This window comes from Tenrec ecaudatus, chromosome 4 (genome assembly GCF_050624435.1).
Source record: "Tenrec ecaudatus isolate mTenEca1 chromosome 4, mTenEca1.hap1, whole genome shotgun sequence".
NCBI classification, from domain to species: domain Eukaryota; kingdom Metazoa; phylum Chordata; class Mammalia; order Afrosoricida; family Tenrecidae; genus Tenrec; species Tenrec ecaudatus.
This window is the reverse complement of record NC_134533.1, coordinates 16,966,481-16,986,962: the sequence shown is the minus strand read 5'-3', so window position 1 is coordinate 16,986,962 and position 20,482 is coordinate 16,966,481. Positions and strand designations below refer to the sequence as shown.

At 46.2% G+C, this 20,482-nt stretch overlaps 2 protein-coding genes across 4 annotated transcripts in view; one reads left to right on the top strand and one right to left on the bottom strand.

The window, feature by feature from the left end:
* The window catches only part of ZDHHC5 (zDHHC palmitoyltransferase 5), a 28,653-nt gene extending 17,424 nt beyond the window's left edge, over window positions 1-11,229 (top strand). For all 3 annotated transcript variants that reach the window (XM_075545683.1, XM_075545684.1, XM_075545686.1), the window contains exons 4-12: window positions 4,876-5,033; window positions 5,669-5,841; window positions 5,960-6,062; window positions 6,869-6,960; window positions 7,249-7,381; window positions 7,787-7,910; window positions 8,320-8,432; window positions 8,808-9,667; window positions 9,981-11,229. In XM_075545683.1, coding sequence (XP_075401798.1) covers window positions 4,876-5,033; window positions 5,669-5,841; window positions 5,960-6,062; window positions 6,869-6,960; window positions 7,249-7,381; window positions 7,787-7,910; window positions 8,320-8,432; window positions 8,808-9,667; window positions 9,981-10,146 — 1,922 coding nt within the window. In that variant the 3' untranslated portion in view covers window positions 10,147-11,229. The remainder of the gene's footprint in view (window positions 1-4,875; window positions 5,034-5,668; window positions 5,842-5,959; window positions 6,063-6,868; window positions 6,961-7,248; window positions 7,382-7,786; window positions 7,911-8,319; window positions 8,433-8,807; window positions 9,668-9,980) is intronic.
* Window positions 11,230-12,590: 1,361 nt separating this feature from the next.
* MED19 (mediator complex subunit 19) lies at window positions 12,591-20,276 on the bottom strand. Its single transcript, XM_075545689.1, has 5 exons — window positions 20,040-20,276; window positions 13,834-14,090; window positions 13,547-13,643; window positions 13,146-13,240; window positions 12,591-12,960 (listed from the first exon to the last, which is right to left on the bottom strand). Exons 1-5 carry the CDS (start codon window positions 20,254-20,256, stop codon window positions 12,892-12,894), a joined length of 735 nt encoding a protein of 244 aa, XP_075401804.1. The 5' UTR covers window positions 20,257-20,276; the 3' UTR covers window positions 12,591-12,891.
* Window positions 20,277-20,482: the final 206 nt, after the last annotated feature.

Below are 20,482 nucleotides of genomic sequence, written 5' to 3'. Positions count from 1 at the left end.
TATTGCTTGTGCTTTTGTTGCCATCTAATCCATTTTTAAGTCTTACAGCTTTGTTTCCTTTTAGTTTTTATACTTCGGTCATTGCTTTATATTAATTTCCACATAGGCTAGAAAGTATGGGTTCAACTTTATGTTTCTCTTGGTGGATGGAGATCCAGTTGTCCCAGCTCCATTTTTTAGGAGGGCTCTTTTCCCATTGAATGAACTTGGTTGGAGTTTACTTCTGGATGCTTCAGTTTTATTCCAGCTATTTCTGCACCTGTCCTATACCAGTGCCAGGCTGTTTTGATTGTTAAGACTTTGCAGAGTGAAGTTTTTTTGTTTTCTTTTTAAGACTATGAAAGATTTTAACATGTTCATAAGTATGAGGATACAAACTAGATAAGTGAGAAGAGAAATTGAAGAAAGGGAGTAAATTGAAGAGTGAATTTCTCGGAAGAGATGCTTTTCCCTGCATGTTGAAGGATTATACTTAGTGAAGTAGGCTGTTTCTGACATCATCTGTGAGTTCTTACTATGAGAGTAAGAACTGTCATCAGCGGAGTAAGAGGTAGAAAGACAAGTCAATTGAGGTTATTACTGATGACATTTAGTTTTCCTCTCAAATGGGAGATTATCTTGTAACGAGTGAGACACATGGGATTGGCATAGCATCTGGGTGAGATTACACTTTTCTGAAATTGTGTAGGGAAGGACTGTGGCATCCCATAATCTCAGCCTCCTAGAACCTCAGTTACTGTACCTCATTCGTGGCTTCTGTTTTAAAGATTAGTTGAGTGGAAGAAGAGTTCCTTAGGCAAGGAGGGCTATTTTAATGAGCCCTAGATGTCCATTCAGCAAATGCTCATTGATGGACTGTACTGGGTAGAAGACAAGGAGCCCTGGTGGCTTCATGGTTAAAACTCGGCTGCTAACTGAAAGGTTAGTGCTTAAGTGTGGAAGGCACTGGGGCAGTCATTTAGCAATTTAAAAAAAATCCTCTGTTGTTTTGTTTTGCTTTTTTAGCAGCAAAGAGCAGGGTGTATTTTTATTTTCACCAGTTACAATACCGAATGCTTCCTTTTCTCTCCTAGGAGTAGCCACTACTAACCTACCAGGACCCTCTCTTATATAGACCCCGTAGTAGACAATTTTCCCCCCAATCCCTTTCACCATATTCTTTATAGACTGATACTAATAATGATCAAGTTAGTTGAGAGTGAGAGAAGAGGACTTAACCTGAAATCATCAGCCTTTCTTAAAAAAAAAAAATCCTTGTTTTCATATAGCTTCATCTACAAGGGAATAAATGTAGGGATGATAACTTATAAGGATGATCAAAGAGCTAGAGTATTTCAGAGGAGAATGAACTCACGTCTGGTGTGTATATTGAGAAAACATCCCAACCTCAGTCCAGATCAAGTGCATAAATCCTATATTAGCCTACATGTCCGATACCAGTCTATAAATTCCTCTTCAGACTCATGCAGCACATTCAATGACGCCAAGTGCAGGAAGATCAAAGGCCAGTGTGTGGAAAGTCTTGTGGATCCAGTGGCGGTGGAAGCATCATAGCGCTGGTGTGGGTCTCCATGTGGCTCCTCCTCCAAGGCTCTGGTTGCCATCAGCATAGCTCCGCGTGGGTTGTCAACAGAACTATCTCACAGGGAGACGAAGCAGAGTATGGGTCTGGCCTCCAGTGAGTTATTTATCTCTGGAGCGCCTCCAGATTAGGTCATTAAGCTTTGACCAGATTGATAGGCTAAACTCCACCCCTTCACTTTTAGAAAAAATCATTCTATTGGGGGCTCATACAGCTCTTATCAAAATCCATACATACATCAATTGTATAAAGCACATTTGTACATTCCTTACCCTCATCATTCTCTAAATATTTGCTCTCCACTTAAGCCCCTGGCATCAGCTCATTTTCCCCCTCCCTCCCTCCCTGCTCCCTGCTCCCTCATGAAACCTTGATAATTTAACAATTATTTTGTCATATCTTACACTGTCCGACGTTTCCCTTCACCCACTTTTCTGTTGTCCGTCCCCCAGGGAGGAGGTTATATGTAGATCATTATAATCAGTTCCCCCTCTCTACCCCACCCTCCCTGTATCGCCACTCACACTACTAGACCTGAAGGGATCATCTGTCCTGGAGTCCCTGTGTTTCAAGTTCCTAGCTGTACCAGTGTACATCCTCTGATCTAGCTAGATTTGTAAGGTAGAATTGGGATCATTATTGCTATACTGCACCCTGACTGACTCATCTCCCCACGATCCGTGAAGGGATGTCCAGTTGCTTACAGGTGGACTTTGGTTTCCCACTCTGCACTCCCCCTCATTCACAATAAGAATTTTTGTTCTTTGATACCTGATACCTGATCCCTTCGACACTTTGTGATCACACAGGCTGGTGTGCTGCTTCCATGTAGGCTTTGTTGTTTCTGAGTTAGATGGCCGCTTGTTTACCTTCAAGCCTTTAGATCCTAGACCAGGGGTCATCAAACTTTTTAAACAGTGGGCCAGTTCACTGTCCCTTAGACCTGTTGGAGGACTGGACAATAGTTAAAAAAAAAAAAAAACAACAACCAGAAAACTATGAACAAATTCCTATTCACACTGCACATATCTTATTTTGAAGTAAAAAACAAAACCGGACAAAAACACCCGGCTGGCCAGATAAATGTCCTTGGTGGGCAGCATGTGGCCTGCGGGCCATAGTTTGAGGACCCCTGCCCTAGATGCTGTATTTTTTGATAGCCAGGCTCCATCAGCTTTCTTCACCACATTTGCTTATGCACCCCTTTGTCTTCAGTGGTTGTGTCGGGAACGTGAGCATTATGGAATGCCAGTTTAATAGAACAAAGAATTCTTGCATTGAGGGAGTACTTGAGTAGAGCCCAATGTCTGTCTGCTACTTTACTACTAAACCTATAAATATATGCATATAAATCTATTTCTCCATCCACATATATATTTACATATGTACATGCCTTTATTTACACCTCTATAAATGCCCTTTGCCTCCTATCCCTTTCCTCTATTTCCTTTTACTTTCCTCTTGTCCCACTATCATGCTCAGTCTTCATTTGGGTTACAGTAATTCCTCTTGATTACATTACCCTTGATCATGCCCTACCAGGCCTCCTACACCCTCCTCACCACCAATTTGGATCCCTTGTTGTTCCCTTGTCTCTGGGTTTGTTAGCACCACTTGCTTTCCTCCCATCTTCCCCTCTCCCATGTCCCCCAGAAACTGTTGGTCCTGTTGTTTTCTCCTCCAGATTGTTCATCCAGCTTATCTTATTTAGACTGACTTGTGGAGATGATAATATGCACAAAAATAAGTCAGAGCAAAACCAAGCAACCAAATAAAAACAACAACAAGCCAGTGACAAAAAACAAAACACAACAAGAAAGAAAAGCTTTTAGTTAGTTCAAGGGCTGTTTGTTGGCCTTTAGGAGTGTTTTCCGGTCAAGTCTGATTGGGCATCAAACCCTGGCCCCAAAGTCTATATTTTTGGTATATATTTTTTTGTATTCCCTGAGAACTTCATTGCTCTGTCCCCCTTGCTGTTCTGTTCCATGCCCTTAGTGTTTTACCTTGGTGTGGTGGGATCAGATCGGACAGAATTCCCATACTGTGTCTCCAGTGTTGCCCCTGCAGGGCTATGGGTCAATGAGGGTTGTCATGTCTCATAGTGGGACCGACCATATGGTCTTCTCTGTGGATTGGCTGCTCTGAGTAGGAATATCATCGTCATGGCTTGGTGGGCAGATCTCAAATTGACACCAGATTATGTCATTATCACAGTGTAGTTTTCCTTTAGTATTTTTGGGGTGTTTTTTTATATGTATTGTATACAATTTTCCAAGTCAGTAAAACTTGAAAACTAAATTTTTATGGCTACACCATCACTTACTTAACTTTTCCTTCTCATGGAAGGGAGTTTTTTTTTTTTTTTAATCATTTTATTGGGGGCTCTTACAGTTTTGTTTTTTTTAAACAGTTCTTACAACATTCCATACATCAGTTATATCAAGCATATTTGTACATATGTTACCATCATCATTTCCAAAATATTTTCTACTTGAGCCTTTGGTGTAAGCGCTTCCCTCCCCCCCCACCTTCATGTATCTTTGATCAATTATATATTGCTATTGTTATTTCTTATCTTATACTGCCCATTGTTTTCCTTCACCCACATTTATGTTATTTGTCCCCTTGGGGTGGGGGAGCTATATATCCAATCTTGTGGCCATGGAAAAATTTTAAAGGTATTAGTAATAAATAAAAGTTGTGCACTGTGAAGACAAATAATGCTTTTTATGTTTTAAATGGTTAGTAGGCATTTACTAGCTAAAAATTGGGAGCAAGGGTATTTAGGGAAAGAATGGCTTAAGCAACAGACAATACTGGAATACACATAGGAGAAGCTGAGGGAAGGCTTTGTGGGTAAGGGGTTTATGTATGGCAGAAAGACGGATGTTGGTTCGTCTCTTGGCTTGCTGTAGTTCAGTCATATGCTTGTAGACTTTGACTGCTATGCAAAGCCTAAATGTATGTATTTTCATATGTTAATTATTCATCTCTCTTAAAACCTATTCACAGTATGAAAATTAAAGAGCATCAGTGTACACAAGTGTGAGCTGTCTCCTCCGTGTCACTTTCCTTTTAGTCTCTCTTCAAGGAGGCGAGAGCACTCAGAATAAATTGCTTCCTCATTTCTGTTCCCATTGTGCTATACACAGAGCTGATCTCACAGTGTTTTAGTTCCTAGTTCCACTTGCCTGCTAGACTGAATTCCTGAAAGGCAGAGGCTGCACTTTCAACATCATTGGTGCTCCTTAAAGTCGGGTCTAGGCGTTTTTAATCGACTTTCCCTTCTCCAGCTGAGGAGGATGAGGACAAAGAAGACGACTTCAGAGCTCCCCTTTACAAAACAGTGGAGATCAAGGGCATCCAGGTGCGCATGAAATGGTGCGCCACCTGCCGTTTTTACCGGCCTCCTCGATGTTCCCACTGCAGCGTCTGTGACAATTGTGTGGAGGTAAGAGGTCTGGGTGGGAGAAGTCCCTGACACTTAGGTTAATTACCCATATAGTAAGAATCGAATCCTGTAACTCTTGGGTCTTGGTGAAGTACAGTCCTGGTTAGCTACCTGGGCTACATGATCTAGCGCTGCCCAAAGGCCTGAGCAGAGATAGACACACATGAGAAGCAGAATGGATCTTCCTGGGGAAGCTTAGATGAGCAGACCTAGACTTCCTAGCACTAAGAATCCTGCCTCTGGCTGCATCTTTGTGGTGATACATGTCCTGGCTTTGTTCTCTCTTGCTTCCACAACATCATACTGTTGTATTCACTGTCTGCAATTCTATTTCTCTTCCTTCATGTCCCCCTCTCATCCTTTTGTCTTATTTTACCTTCTTTCTTAAACTGCCATTTGTCCCTCTCGAGAGTTCTTAACGTTTTTACAAAGTCTTCCATCCCCTTTGTAGAGTCCCTTGGTAACATAGGATAAAACTTGAGAGCAGCCTTGACCTTAGACCAACTTCTCAAAAGTCTTCCTTATTGGAGATGGATAGAGCAGTATAAGCTGCACGACCAGTTTATTTTTGAAATCTGATCACAGATTACTAAAAGCAAAACATGTCTCTCAGCCTGTCTCTCTTGTGCCCCTAGGAATTTGATCACCACTGCCCCTGGGTGAACAACTGCATCGGTCGCCGGAACTACCGTTATTTCTTCCTCTTCCTCCTTTCCCTGACAGCCCACATTATGGGTGTGTTTGGCTTTGGCCTCCTTTATGTCCTCTACCATATGGAGGAACTCTCAGGGGTCCGCATGGCTGTCACGTATCCTTCCAGTTCTGTGGGTGGGGGACTTGGTGGGGGAAGGATGGTGAAAGTTGAGTTTTAAGGGAGAGAAAGTCAAAGAGAAGATACTCTGTTCTCCTTGACAGTTGGACTTCAGAATGGCAGTGATGTGTGTGGCTGGCTTATTCTTCATCCCTGTCGCTGGCCTCACGGGATTTCATGTGGTGCTGGTGGCTAGGGGACGCACAACCAATGAACAGGTACGGGGAGACATGATGGTCACGTCTGAAGAGCAGAACTGTGTCTCTTAACTCTCTGTTTAGAGTATAGACTTTGGATGATGAAGCAGAAGCTAGTGGTAGTGGGGTGAGGTAGCCCCAGGTTTCAAGTTTCTCGCGTGAACATGAGACTTGAGACCATTTCCTAATGGACAAACATTATTGACTGCCTACTGTATGCTGGATATTTTAGACTGTGAGGTGAGAGAAATAAAACCTCACTCAGCACTCAAAAAGCTTGTAGGGAGACAATTATTTTTGTGCACATAATTAAAAAAATATCAAACTCCCTGCCATCTCATTAGTTTAAACTCATAGTGATTCTAGAGGAGAGAGTAGAACTGTCTGTGGGTTTCTGAGGCTGTAAGTTGTTATGGGAGCAGAAGCCTCATCTTTCTCCCTTGGAGCCACTAGTGTGTTCAAACTGCTGACCCTGTGCTTAGAAGTTCAACGGTAGAACTCACTATGACACCAGGGATCCATGCATATAATAATAATTTATCTTAATTGCTTACTCATGTCTGTAATCTTATTTTTCAGTATTTCAAGAAGTATTCTTGTCCTTATTTTACACTATGGTCAGGAGACTACCTCTGTGATAAAGGAGATGTAGAATTCGAACCTAGGACCCTGATCCCAATGCCCTGTTCCTAACCCTCACAAGTAAGGGCAGGACTGTGCTCATTCATTTTGATGCCCCCCAGGTAGTGGATAGACACTGACTGCTGTTTTGTGTTTGGCCTTTGGAGGCCCATCTGACTGATCTGGCCCTTTTCCCCTCTCACTAGGTTACGGGTAAATTCCGAGGAGGTGTGAACCCCTTCACAAATGGCTGCTGTAACAATGTCAGCCGTGTCCTCTGCAGTTCCCCAGCACCCAGGTACAACGCCCCTGTGGTCTAGCGCTTGTCCTCTTTGAGCTGCTTCTGGCGGGGAAGAGCTGGTGGAAAGTGGCTGTAGGAGGGCTTCCCTGCTAGGGCGCTATGCTTTAAAGGGCCTTGAGCCTGCAGAGGCATTTGGCCACAGGCTTCATCTTGTTGTAGTTCTTCATGGAGTCCAAGAATCAATGCTACGTGGATCCTTTTGATGGCACAAGTTTCTTACCTACTGTATATGTAAATATTTCGAAGCGATTGAGTGAATGAAAGTCCTCACTTTCTGACACTCAGGTATTTGGGGAGACCAAAGAAAGAGAAGACAATTGTCATCCGGCCTCCTTTCCTTCGACCCGAAGTGTCCGATGGGCAGATAGCCGTGAAGATCATGGACAACGGCATCCAGGGAGAATTACGGAGAACTAAGGTGAGGGTTTGGGGAACAGTGTAGGTGAAGTGGCGGCTCATCCTTGTGGCAGAGGGGGACACATGGCTTTGTGCGGCGCACGTCGGCTTTAGTGTATGTCACTTTCTGGTCTCCATGGAATTGTAAGGTCTCTGTCAGTAGAAACTCGTTCCATTCATTTTTGTTGTCTTCCTAGGACTTCCACAAAGCTGCTTAGAGTTGGTAGGAGCTCAATAATGAGTAGTTCATGGTTGAAATGAACAAATATACTAGAATTAAAATGTTGATGGAAACCTTTCTTAAAATCCAGTACTCTTGTGGCTTATTTTCAAGTCCTTGACTCCCAGTACCTCCTCTATATTAGTCATTTTGCGTTGTCCTGAGACTGACTTTTTCCAATCTACATTTCTTCTCCCCAATTTACAGTCGAAGGGAAGCCTGGAGATCACGGAGAGCCAGTCTGCTGATGCTGAGCCTCCACCACCTCCTAAGCCAGACCTGAGCCGCTACACAGGGCTGCGAACACACCTCAGCCTGGCTGCTACTGAAGGTAAGGCCCACCTCAACCTGAAAGACCCTAAAAATGGCAGGCAGGAGTGAGAAAACTATAGGGCAGATGGGCCAGGGATGGGGGAGGTGCTGTTTCTGTTGTGACTGGGTGTACCCCTTCGGTGGTACCTAGACCACTTCCTAGAATAGCTAGAATAAAGGGTTTGCCATTGAGCTACTGGTCCGGAATTGGGCTTTTCTGTGTAAAACTACTCCTGGACCAGAGAACATCCCAGGACCTGCTAGGTGCTTTGACTTCCCTGCATTCTGGAGTTGAGACCCTCTAGCCTTGATTTCAGCAACATCATGTCCCCTCAACTTTCCTTTTGCTGGGTGTGGTTTCTGCCTACCTTGCCCTTCCCCTAAGAGAATGGCTTAACATTGTACCCCCGGGCCCTTTCCCCCTGCAGATAGCAGCCTCTTAAGCAAGGACAGCCCCCCGACACCTACCATGTACAAGTATCGCCCAGGCTACAGTAGCAGCAGCACATCCGCCGCCATGCCTCATTCTTCCAGCGCCAAGGTACGGAGTCTCCTTGAAGAAAGGGGGCTATAGTGCATGCCGGCTGTGTCTGGCACGATGATTGGGGGGGGGGGGAGGAGGAAGGAAACCAAACTTTCCCCCAGTTGTTGGCATTAGTGGGACTGAAGTGTGTCTTTCCTCAGAGAGGGGAGGGATGAGGCAGGGCAGAAATAAAAGCACTGATGAATGTCAGGCCTAAACTCAAAGCCCTGCTCTACAACCAGGGTCAAGTTAGTCAATCCAAGCCTCATTTTCTGCATTGTGAAATGAGATGTGATTTATTTTCTAGCCCAGATTATTCTAGAGCCTAAATAGGGTAATGCGTATTAAAGTTCTAAGTGTCCTGTTTTTAATTGGCATTACTCTCTCCTTCAGTTGAGTCGTGGGGACAGCTTGAAGGAGCCAACCTCAATTGCCGAGAGCAGCCGCCATCCCAGCTACCGTTCAGAGCCCAGCTTGGAGCCAGAGAGTTTCCGCTCACCCACTTTTGGCAAAAGTTTTCACTTCGATCCACTCTCGAGTGGTTCACGCTCCTCCAGCCTCAAGTCAGCCCAAGGCACAGGATTTGAGCTGGGCCAGTTGCAGTCTATCCGCTCGGAGGGGACAACCTCCACCTCCTACAAGAGCCTGGCCAACCAGACCCGCAACGGGAGCCTGTCCTACGACAGCCTGCTCACACCCTCAGACAGCCCTGACTTTGAGTCAGTGCAGGCGGGGCCCGAGCCGGAGCCATCCTTAGGCTACACCTCTCCCTTCCTGTCAGCCCGGCTGGCCCAGCAGCGGGAAGCTGACAGGCACCCACGGTTGGTGCCAACTGGCCCATCACACCGAGAGCCCTCACCTGTCCGGTACGACAATCTGTCACGCCACATTGTGGCCTCCCTCCAGGAACGAGAGAAGCTGTTGCGCCAGTCACCGCCACTCCAAGGCCGTGAGGAAGAACCAGGCATGGGGGACTCGGGCATTCAGTCAACACCAGGCTCAGGCCATGCCCCTCGTACTAGTTCCTCCTCGGAGGATTCAAAGCGATCACCTTTGGTCAAGACTCCACTGGGCCGCCCAACTGCCCCCCGTTTCGGCAAGCCAGATGGGCTAAGGGCCCGGGGACTGGGTTCCCCTGAACCAGGCCCACATGCCCCATACCTGGGCCGATCTATATCTTACAGCAGCCAAAAAGTCCCACCTGGTGTCCCTGAGGTGGAAGAAGTGGCCTTGCAGCCATTACTGACTTCCAAGTAAGTATTGGTACCATCCTGGCTTCCTGAGAGCACTCGAGCGTGGGTGGGCCTGCTTGGTAGCTCTTTAGTGCCACTTTCTTGCTCCAGCTACCCATGTGGGGCTCTTCCAGTAGTACATTGAGGATGAACACTTTCCCTTTAATCTTGCCTTCCCAAAAGTATAAGAGATAGCTGCTGGGAGATTTGTAAATGAGGGGGACCAGGAATTGGGTATGTTTTCAAGATGTAAGATTTTTTTTTTTTAAGTGTTTTGAGTAGGAAAGCTTGTCTGATGCTCGCATTTCCTGATGCCCGTTTCTTTTCTTCCTAGAGATGAAGTACAGCTCAAGACCACCTATAGCAAATCCAATGGGCAACCCAAGAGCATAGGCTCAGCTTCCCCTGCTCCGGGCCAGCCACCTCTCAGTAGCCCCACACGAGGAGGAGTCAAGAAAGTGTCAGGCGTGGGCGGCACCACCTATGAGATCTCAGTGTGAGCCCTCTGGCCCTCCCAATGCCTCTGCACCTGCATCAGAGGGCCCCAGTGGCCACCTTCCTTCCCTTAAGGGCTCCCCTCCCCTGCATGGACATTTCTAAACTACCGATCCCAAGAGGATGAAGAGCTTTTACAAAATGCAGTGGGGCTGGGGAAGTCTTGAGACTGGGGCAGAAGCCCCTTTCACCTTTTAAGGCCTGTCCGACTCCTTTAACCCCTGGACCAGACTCAGTGGACATTTGTGCAATTGCTCGCCCTGGAGGGAACCAGATCATTTTTAAATCAGAAATAATTTTTTTTATTATTGTTACGGATTCTATTTTTTCCTCTTCTGCGTTACCAGGTGTGTGTGTGTACATATATATATATACATATATATATTATAAATATCAAAGAAATTCTATATCTATCCTGGGATGGGAAAATGAGGGAGGGAGATGCATAAAGAGGGGTCTATTCCCACTTCTCAGACCAGCAGGAAAGGAAGGGAGACACCAGTCTTCCTTTCCCCCCACAATTCCCTCTTCTGTTCCGCTTAACTAAGGAAATGGCACCCCCTGCTGTTGGTGCTAAGTGATCGGGAATGAAGCCCATGAGGTGAGCCTGCCTGGGGACTTGGGAGAAGAAAGGTAGTTTTCTAGCCTCATTGGCACTTGGTTTCTCCAGGTACAGGGTAAAGCCCATGATGGTGGTGGTGGGGAAAGATCATGAAGAGGTTGACCCAGCTCAAGAAACAATCCCCCTTCTTGGGAGGAAAAGGTTTAGGGTGAACTTCTAAATAGCCCCTCAAAGCCTCCCCCTAACTCAGTTATATTCTTTTTAAATCCAGTTTGGAAAAGAATCCAAAAAGCAATATTTTTCATCACATGCCAAAAACGGGATAGAGACGAGTGGCAGGCCTAGGTCCCTCCAGTTGTCTTTGGGGGTGACCCCTCACCCACCTCAGTGTAGTGCTGGGTAGAGGGGATGCCTGGGTTCTAACCTCAACAAGGGGAGACCCCAGCCTCTAGACAGAGGCCCTTTTATTTTTTATTCTGACTAGCCATTTTAAACCAACAAGGAATAAAAAGAAATCCTGATCTAACCAGCTCCCCCCGACTTGTGTTGTTTTGTCTGGTGAAGGCAGGGTGACTGACCGCTGGTGGGAAGTCACCAAGTAAGCACACAAGCTCCTCTAGTCCCTGCTCAGCTCCAGGCAGGACTGTTGTGAAACGAGCCACCTGAAACAACAGGCCCTGCTTTTAATTTGGACGATTCCATTCAGAAGCACCTGAAAAGTCTTCCAACCAACAGCCCTTCTTGTCACCCCAAGCTTATGTAACTCGGTCTGTGCCGCAATGACTCCTTAAGGAGAGTCCTTTTTTGTCTGTACAAAGCAAAACCAAACGCACTGCCGTCAAGTCGATTCCAACTCGGCAAACCTATAGGAGAGGGTAGAACTGCCTCTGGGTTTCCACAGACTGGAATTCTTTACGGGAGTAGAAAGCCTCATCTTTCTCCTGTGATTGCAGCCCAATGCAACACCACTACACCATCAGGGATCCCCTACCAGGTCATCTTTATGTAGCCAAAGGTGCCTATTTAAAAGCAGGGATGCCATTGCAATTGGATTTCCTACTTATAGAAAGAGGCCATGCCAGAACCCAAGTGTTTTTTTTCCACTCTTAAGTGTAACATTTTGCTGGGACATTCTATGAGCCTGTGGATTTAGAAAACCCCCTTGGCTCAGAAGGTCTTGTGTCATATTTGAAGCCACATGATAGCAATTCATTTTCTCAGAAGTTTTCAGTGAACTAAAAAGTAAATCAAACTCAATGCCATTGAGTTGCTTCTGACACAGTAATCCCATGAGACAAGGTAGAACTGCCCCAATTGGATTTCCAAGGCTGTACATCTTCCACATTCCAACAGCTGATCTTGTGGTCCACAGCCTAATTCAGAAGCCACTTGGGCTCCTTCAGCTAACTAGTCTACTGCAAAAACTAAATCGATTACTGCCTTACATTTTTTTTGGTTTAGGCCGCTTGTCTTAGAAGCTTTTCACATCAGCCAAACCATTTCATGGTCTTCACGAAGGGAGGAGGCTGGTCAGACTTCGGATTGCTAGCAATTGATCACTGGTTTCAGACCTGAGAACCAACCTTGCTGAAGTACAGGCCATTGTTTCAGCACTAGATGGGCCTAAAACACGGTTGCACCTGTTTGATCCCAGGTGCTTGGTCCTTGGGTGAAGCTGAGCTCTGTATGGTCCACGTCATGATGTTCTCTGCTGCGCAGACAGTATCAGCCAGCCCCTCATCCTGGAGGAATTACTTTTGGATCATGTTCCCAATCTGTTTGCTGGTTTCCTTGCCTGTAGACGACCAAATCCCTTCAGAACTTAATGCCTGGGTTGAAAGGCAGATCCTTAAGGAAAGGTACTTTTAATAAGCAGCCACACTCAGCCAGTTTGATAAATACTTTTTTCGCCTCTAAGAAAAACCTTTTTAACAAACCAGAGCAAACCCTAGATTCCATAAACTACAAAAGAGATGGAATGAAAGTTTCCAGGGAGGGGAAGAGTTGTCCACAAGAAAGCCAGCCAGGCGGGCCTCACAGAAGCATGTCCCTTTTCTAATACGTGACGTTCTGCTGAGCCCAGCAGGGACTGGCATCGGCCTCGCGGGGATGCGCTCAGGTGGTGGCAGCTTCGGGCAGCAGGTTCAGTACAGCAGGAAATGCCTCTGGGCAGAGTCCAGCAGTCCTGTTAGCGCAGGCTGCTGCTGCTGCTGGCCTGGGAACTGCCCATACCTGGGTGGTCTGGACTGTGTCGATTCTGGGAAAGAAGGAAAAAGAAGGGTAAGAGAACACCTGGGATGTAGGGGTCTTGACCAGGGCGTGGGGGGAGGCCTGCAAACTATCCTGGGTTTTCTATCCCAGTTCCACCCTGAGGTAGAGGTCCTGAACTTGACTTAATATGGAGGAGAGAGAACCTCTAAGCTGCAGTGATGAACCTCCTACCTTCTTTTTCTTCTTTTCTTTCTTTTTTCTTTTCCGTTCAGGATCCTCCTCTTTTTTCTTTTTCTTCTTTTTGTGATCTGAATCAGATGGGGTTTCTGCAGGAGACATTAGGTGCCCATCATGTGGAGAGCTCAAAATCCACTACTGCTACAAAGTCTCAAGACTACATGAAACCCCAAGTCATGGGCAAGTGCTTTTCTCCAACTGGCCAGAAAGGATACAAAGATGCAGCTAAAGACCCTGTCCCAAGTTCTACTTCCCCAAGGACCCTGTACATCAGTGTTTTCTTCAAGAGAATCTCAGAGCCAGGGATCTGTGAGGAACTCAACTGCTGTTAGCTAAGGAATTTTGAACCAGATTCCAGGTCAGACTGGCTGGCTGTGAATGGAAGCACTTCTTACCTGGGGGGACAGGATCCTGGGTCCGGCTCTGTTTGTGCTTGTGCTTATTCTTCTTCTTGGGAGGTTGAATATGCATCAGACGACACTGCTCTGGCAACTGAAGGAACCAAAAGGAAGATCCACATGAGTTGAGGGAGGAAATCCCCTACACCCATCATCTATTCTGCTCAGGATGTTACGAAGGAACAGACTAAGACATAGGAAACAGATGCAGAATGGGAAGCCTAACACCTTTATCCCTTGTAAGCTTCCCCATTTGCCTTCATCCTCCCCAAGAGGGGACTTACCGGGCCAGTATGGAGGCGAAAGCCAGCCAGCATGGTCCCTGTGATAGGATTAAAAGAGCCACCAAGAATAGGGGGCTTTTCAATGAGGGAGCGGAGGCTGCTGTTATCGTGGGAACCAGGCAGATCAATCATTCCTGGCAGGTCAGGCAGGAAGTTACTGAGCTTCTCCTTCACCTTCTTTCCACAGAATTTGTTATAGGCGTGCTCTAGGTTGTAGTGTGTGATCAAATTGGTGCTGCCTGTTAGCTCTGTGTTTCCTACGGACACGGATAATAACAGCACAATGATTAGTTTAAAGAATAGTGAATTAAAAATTTTCAGTCACTGCCCCAAAGTGAAGGACTACTTTTAAAGTACATAAGGGCTGTTAAGTGAAATTTAGAAGCTTAAAAAATTATTTTTAAAGTAAAAAAAAATACTAACTTATATAACAAATACTAAAACCCTTTAAAGGCTATTATATTAAAAATTCCAGGCACCTACAATGGCTCATAATGACAATGGAGAACTACTTTGCAGCTGAAATCAATGCATTCATATTGCTGCTACCATATCATGTTAGGGATGTTTTGGTGAATGGGTGTGTTTTGATAATTTTTTATGCATGTAAAAGCATATGATAGGATATATATTAAGACATACATATAACATTAGATACCAACCATAATTAACTATTCTGACTCACCTACAAATTTGACTCAAAAATAAGCTTAGAAATGGAACTTATTTGTAACCTGGCACTGCCTGTAATACAAACTACAGAAATGGTAGGCTAGCATGGGAAGGACAGGAAACAGGCAGGAATCTAAATAGGGCATTATAGGAAAGTACTGGAACCCAAGGAAAAGGCTCTATTCCCCCTGGCCTTCACCAGACAGCTAACTCTTAGGTGGCGCCTCATTGCCACCGAGTTGATGCCGACTTGTAGCAACCCTAGAGGACAGAGTAGAAATGCCCCTGTGAGTCTGAGGCGGTAACTTTATGGGAGTAGAACGCCATGGCACACTTAATACTCCTGTGTTTACTGTAAACATACCGGGAAAGCAGAAACCTGCCCTTGATTGTGGTCAATTGGAACTGAGCTTGCAGTGTCTCTGAGGTGGAACTAGAGTGAAGATGAACATGGATGGTACAAATGACAATGGGTTGGCTCATCATCCCTGACTTGGGGCCGGAAACTCATGCTGCTGAGAGCCACTTGACGGAGAGACGTCACGATCATGCTCGTGCTGCTGGTTATCAGCACAACACACAGTTGTTTGGGTCTGGAGGTGGCCCTGGACTCATGGCAACCCCACATGTTGAAGAAGATCTGCTCCACCGAGGCTTCGTGGCTGTAATGGGTTGGGCTGCTAAACCACAAGGCCAGGAGTTCACATTTACCAGTTGCTGTGGGAGAAAGAGGAGTCTTTCTATTCCTGTAAAGATCTACTTTCGGAAACCCAGAGGGGCAGCTCTACCCTACCCTTCAGAGTTACTGTGGGTCAGAACTGACTGGGTGGCAGTGCCAGTTTCAATCTTGACAGAAACAGATGCCAGGCTTTTTTCCCTTCCCTGTAACTGCTTGGTGGGTTGAACTGTCATCCTTTAGGTTGGCAGTCAATTGCAAACAAGGTGCTTAATAGTTAGAAGAGCGGGCAGAGGCAGGAGACCAGTGCCACAGAACCTGTTCCCATAGCTCTTTGGGTGCCATCTCCTGCCATTACCATATCCACATCACCCTCACCTTCTACCAGTTCTCTTTCCATGTGCTTATGTTTAATACACAGGCAAGAAGACACTTTAACCTGTGTGTGTTCATCACTCAATTTCCTGCTGACTTTCGAGTTCATAAAAATTATTTATAAATCTCTCCCCAGTCCAAATATGAATCTTACCTTTCTAATTTCCTTTTAGGCAACTTAGAGGAATCACTTGTTTTTTTACATTCCAAATCTCCCATCTCATTCATGACTTCTCTTGTTCAACCTGATACCCACATTCTCAAGGAGTTTCAGAAAGTGGAACTCCTCAGTTAAAACATCTCAATTCCTATTACCTGCAGCAAACCCAATGCCAATGAGTAGATTCCACCTCACAGTCCCCCTGTGAAGGTTTCCAAGACTAATCCTTTGATGAGGAATGGACTTCCACATCTTTCTCCCAAGGAGCAGCTGGTAGTGGGTAGTATGGTGAGCAGCCCAGTGTTTACCCCACAGTGCCACCAGACTCCTTAATCCTTATGCTTAACTTCCTCTGACTCGTAGGACCAAACAAAATCTTATTTTAATAAGTCAGTTCATTGGGGACTCTTATAACAATCCAAACATCAATTGTATCAAGCACATTTGTATATATGTTGCCATAATCATTTAAAAAATTTCTTTCTACCCGAGCCCTTGGTAACACTCCCATCCTTACAAACCCTTGATAAATTATTTTCATATCTTACATCGTCCGCTGTGTCCCTTCACCCATGTTACTTTGTTTGGCCATGGGAGGCGGGGGGTGGAGGGGGAAGGTTATATATTGATCGTTTTCCCCCACCTTCATGGTATCTCTCTTTCCATTACTGTTCCTGACAGGTTTATCTTTCCTGGATTCTGTGTGTTGAGAGCTCTTATCGGTACCAGTGTACATGCTCCAGTCTAGCTGGGCTTGTAGGGTAGAACTGGGGTCATGATAGTGGCAGGGAGGAAGCACTAAAGAACTAGAGGAGAGAAAATATAGTGTCTGGGTCTTAAAGACTTGAAGACAAACAAGCGGTCATCTAGCTGAGCAGCAGCAAAGCCCACATGAAAGATGCACACCAGCCTGTGTGATCATGAGGTGTTGATGGGGATCAGGTATCAGACTTCAAAGACTCAAAACAAAACAAAAAGCATATGAATGGGAACGAGGGGGAGGGCAGAGTGGAGACCCAAAGCCCATCAGTAGTCAACTGGACACTCCCTGTCAGAAGGGCCACAAGAGAAGGGCCAGTCAGGGTGCAATATAGCAATGACAAAACACACAATCTTCCTTTAGTTCTTTAATGCATCCTATCTCCCCTCCCCCGCCCCATGACAATGACCCCAATTCTATTTTACAAATCTGGCTAGACCAGAGCATGGATACTGGTACAGGTTTAAGAGCTAGCATCAGAGGGAATCCAGAACAGATAAACCCCTCAAGACCAATAAGGGGAGCAGCAATACTATGAGGGTAAGGAAGGAGGGCAGGGTTGGTAAGGGGAAACCGATCACAATGACTGACATATGGTCCCCCTCCCAGGGGGACAGAAAGTAGAAAAGTGGGTGAAATGAGACCAGTCAGTGTAAGACATGAAAAAAAAAATTTATCAAGGTGAAATGGGGGAGAGGGGAAGATGAGCTTATGCCAGGGGCTCAAGTAGAAAGAAAATGTTTTGAAAAAGATGATGACAAAAAAAAAAAAAAGAAAAAGATGATGACATCATATGTACAGATGTGTTTGACACATGGATATATGTATGGATTGTGGTAACAGCTGTAAGAGTCCCCAATAAAAAAAATTTTACGTGAAAAAACAAAACAAGAACTAGAGGAATGCTGTGTGTTTTGTTGGTGCTATACTGCACCATGGCTGACTTGTTCCTTCTTTGTGACCCTTCTGTGAGGGGATGTTCAGTTGTCTACAGATGGGCTTTGGGTCTCCACCTCAGCCCCCCTTGTTCGCATTGATATGATTGACTGTGTTGGGTCTTCTGATGTCTGATATCCAATCCCATCGACGCTTCATGAACACACAGGCTGGCGTGCTTCTTCCGTGTGGGCCTTGTTGCTTCTCAGATGGCTGCTTGTTTAACTTCAAGCCTTTAAGACCTCAGATACTATATCTTGTAATAACCACACACCATCAGCTTTTTTCACATGTGGTTATGCACCTGGTTTTGTCTTCAGTGATTGTGTCAGGAAAGTAAGCATCAGAAAATGCCAGATTAGTAGAACAAAGTTCTTGTGTTGAGGGAGGACTTGAATAGAGGCCTGATGTCAATCTGCTACCTTTATCCTTAACATATAAATATAAGTACATAGACCTAGATCCTTCACATATATTTACATATATATATGCTTATATTTATACCTCTATAAATGTCTTTTGCCTACTAGTCCTTTCCTCTAGTCCCATTATCATGTTCACCCTTCATTTGCCTCTCACTAATTTCCTCGTGGCGACACTGTACACGACCAAACCCCACCAAGCATTCTACATCCTCCTCACCACTGATTTTAGATCTCTTACTGTTCCCTTGTTTTTGGGTTTGTTGGTGCCCCCCTCCCTTTCCCCCACCTCCTCTCCCATGTCCTGCCGGAACCGCCAGTCCAGTTCTTTCTCCCTCGGATTGTAAACAATCCTGCCTATCTCATATAGATAGACTGGGGCAGGGGGTTGGGGGTGGGGGGTGAGGGGTAGGGGGGGAGGAAAGAGCCTACAAATAGTTCTAAGTCTGTCTGCTGACCCTTGTGAATGCTTTCAAATTGGGTTGGATGAGATGCCAAGCCCTGCACCACCACCACCACCACCCTACCATCAGAAGTCTATTTTGGGGATTCCTTGGGAAATCCATTGCTTTGTTCCCCTTGCTGCTCTGTAACACTCCTTTTGTGTTTCACCACTGTTGGGGGGTGGGTGGGGGGCGTCAGACTGGACACAATTTTTGCACTGTATCTCCAGTGCTGTTCCAGTAACGCTGTGGGTCAGTGAGGGGATGTGGTGTCTCGTGGTGGGGCCAGCCCTACCTAGGGTCCTCTTCATCCTCGAGGCTTGGTGGGCCTTATTCTAACTTATCAATCACTATTTCTCTCTGCAAATTATTTGAATTCTTCAAGGTCTCACCCAAGTCACATCTTATTCGTGCAATCACTTGGGATTACAAGGAAAGCATTTTGAGAACCACCGTGTAGTTCTTAATAGCCTCTATAATGTTATTTGCTGTGACACAAGACCACAATGTAATAAGGTGGGCCAAGATTGTAGTCACATTATTTATCTTAAAATCACATCCATGCACCCCCAACTACAACACAGGCTAGCTTTTAAAAGCAAGGATCAGATATTACTCTCTTCTTCCCACGTTACCCCACCATGCTCCAGACACCCAGCACTTGCCTAGAACAGATAGATGTTCAATACCCATCACCTGACAATGGTACCCTCAGAGAAAGGCAGTAGAAAGGTTGAAAATAGATTGGCCTGGAGACCAACTAATAGTCGTAGGAGAGTTCTTTCAGCTTGTTCCTTTTCTAACCTATAAAATGCAGATAGCACCTAACACAGGGGACGGTGTTCTAAAACTGAAAGACTACAGCGTAACTAAGTGTGCTCTGAACTTCAAAGGACTGCACTGAACTCAAACCCTGGACCACTTGTAGGAAGCCATACACCAGTGGTGGGCAGTGAATACGGAAGACCAAAGACGAATCGGTAAGCTTGAATTACGGCGTTGGCAAAGACTATTGAAAGTACCGTGGGCTGCCAGAAGAACAAATGAATCTCTCTTGGAAAAAGTACAGCCAAAATGCTCCTTGGGAGGAGGATGGTGAGGCTTGGTCTCACGTACTGGGGACGTGTTGTCAGGAGAGGCCAGCCCCTGGAAAGGATCATCCTGCTTGGAAATATAGGGGGGCGGGGGTAAAGGAAGGCCCTCGATGACATGGACTGGCACAGTGGCGGCAACAATGGGCACAAGCATCCGAACAACTATGCGGATGGCGCCGGGCCAGAAGCAGGTGTTTCGTTGTGCGGCACAGAGTCCCTATGAGTCAGAACCTGACTCCCTGGCACTTTACAGCAACAACATCAATAGGTTTTCCTCAACGGGCGTTAAGACAATCACGAGGACGTATTAGAAAGAAGTTTTAAGATAACTGACAGCTGCAATTGTGAGATAAAGGTCAGGAAAGCTGCTCTGAAGCATTTTCCTTCCATCACGACAATGCACAATGCACAAGGGGCTCGAACATCACAATTGCGAGGACGGCGCAAGATCGGGCGGTGTTTTGTTCTGTTGAACCTAACACCACACCAGTGTCCGGGACAGAGCACAGACCGAGCGGGAAGGCGGTTCCGAGAGGCAGCACCTGGTGAATTCACGTCGTTCCGGGAGTCCCTTGGGGCGAGGGCTGGAGTCCGAGTACGCGTTGCCTAGGTTACCGCGCCCCTCGGGGCCTCCGGTAGGCGCTGTCCCGGCCAAGCTTAATACTCACCGGGAAGTTCCCGCATCAGGTAGAAGGGGCCACAACCCACTCCTGACTTGTCGGCGCCAGGAGGAGCGGTGCCCGCGGAGGCGGGCGGGACCGTGCCGGGTCCTCCACCCGGAGGAGGCGGCGGCGGAGGTGGCGGCTTTCCCGGGCCGAAGCCGAGTGTGGACGGAGGCGGTGGTGGGTCCGCCTGAGCCCCAAAGAGGCCCGTGAAATTCTCCATCCTGCCCCTCAGCCCCGGCCGAGCCCAGGGCTCTGGAGTTGAGGGCTTTCATTGGCCAATCCTCTCCCGAGGAAACGCCCTCCAACTCCCGGAGCCGTTTATCATTGGATATCGCAGTCTCCACCCACCTTCTTCCGGCAACTACTTCCGTCGCTGTAGAAGAACGCTCAGAAAGTACTCTGCAGCACGCAAATTCTTTTCGGCTAGCCCCGCTTGCCACAGTCGT

Excerpts from the sequence above, each read along its gene's own strand:
- MED19 (XM_075545689.1), bottom strand. The coding sequence starts at position 20,256 with ATGGAGAATTTCACGGGCCTCTTTGGGGCTCAGGCGGACCCACCACCG. Across the intron at positions 14,091-20,039 it reads CCTGATGCGGGAACTTCCCG|GAAACACAGAGCTAACAGGC; the intron begins GTGAGTATTAAG and ends CCGTGTCCGTAG. Across the intron at positions 12,961-13,145 it reads AAGAAAAGAAGAAAAAGAAG|AATCGACACAGTCCAGACCA; the intron begins GTAGGAGGTTCA and ends CTTCTTTCCCAG.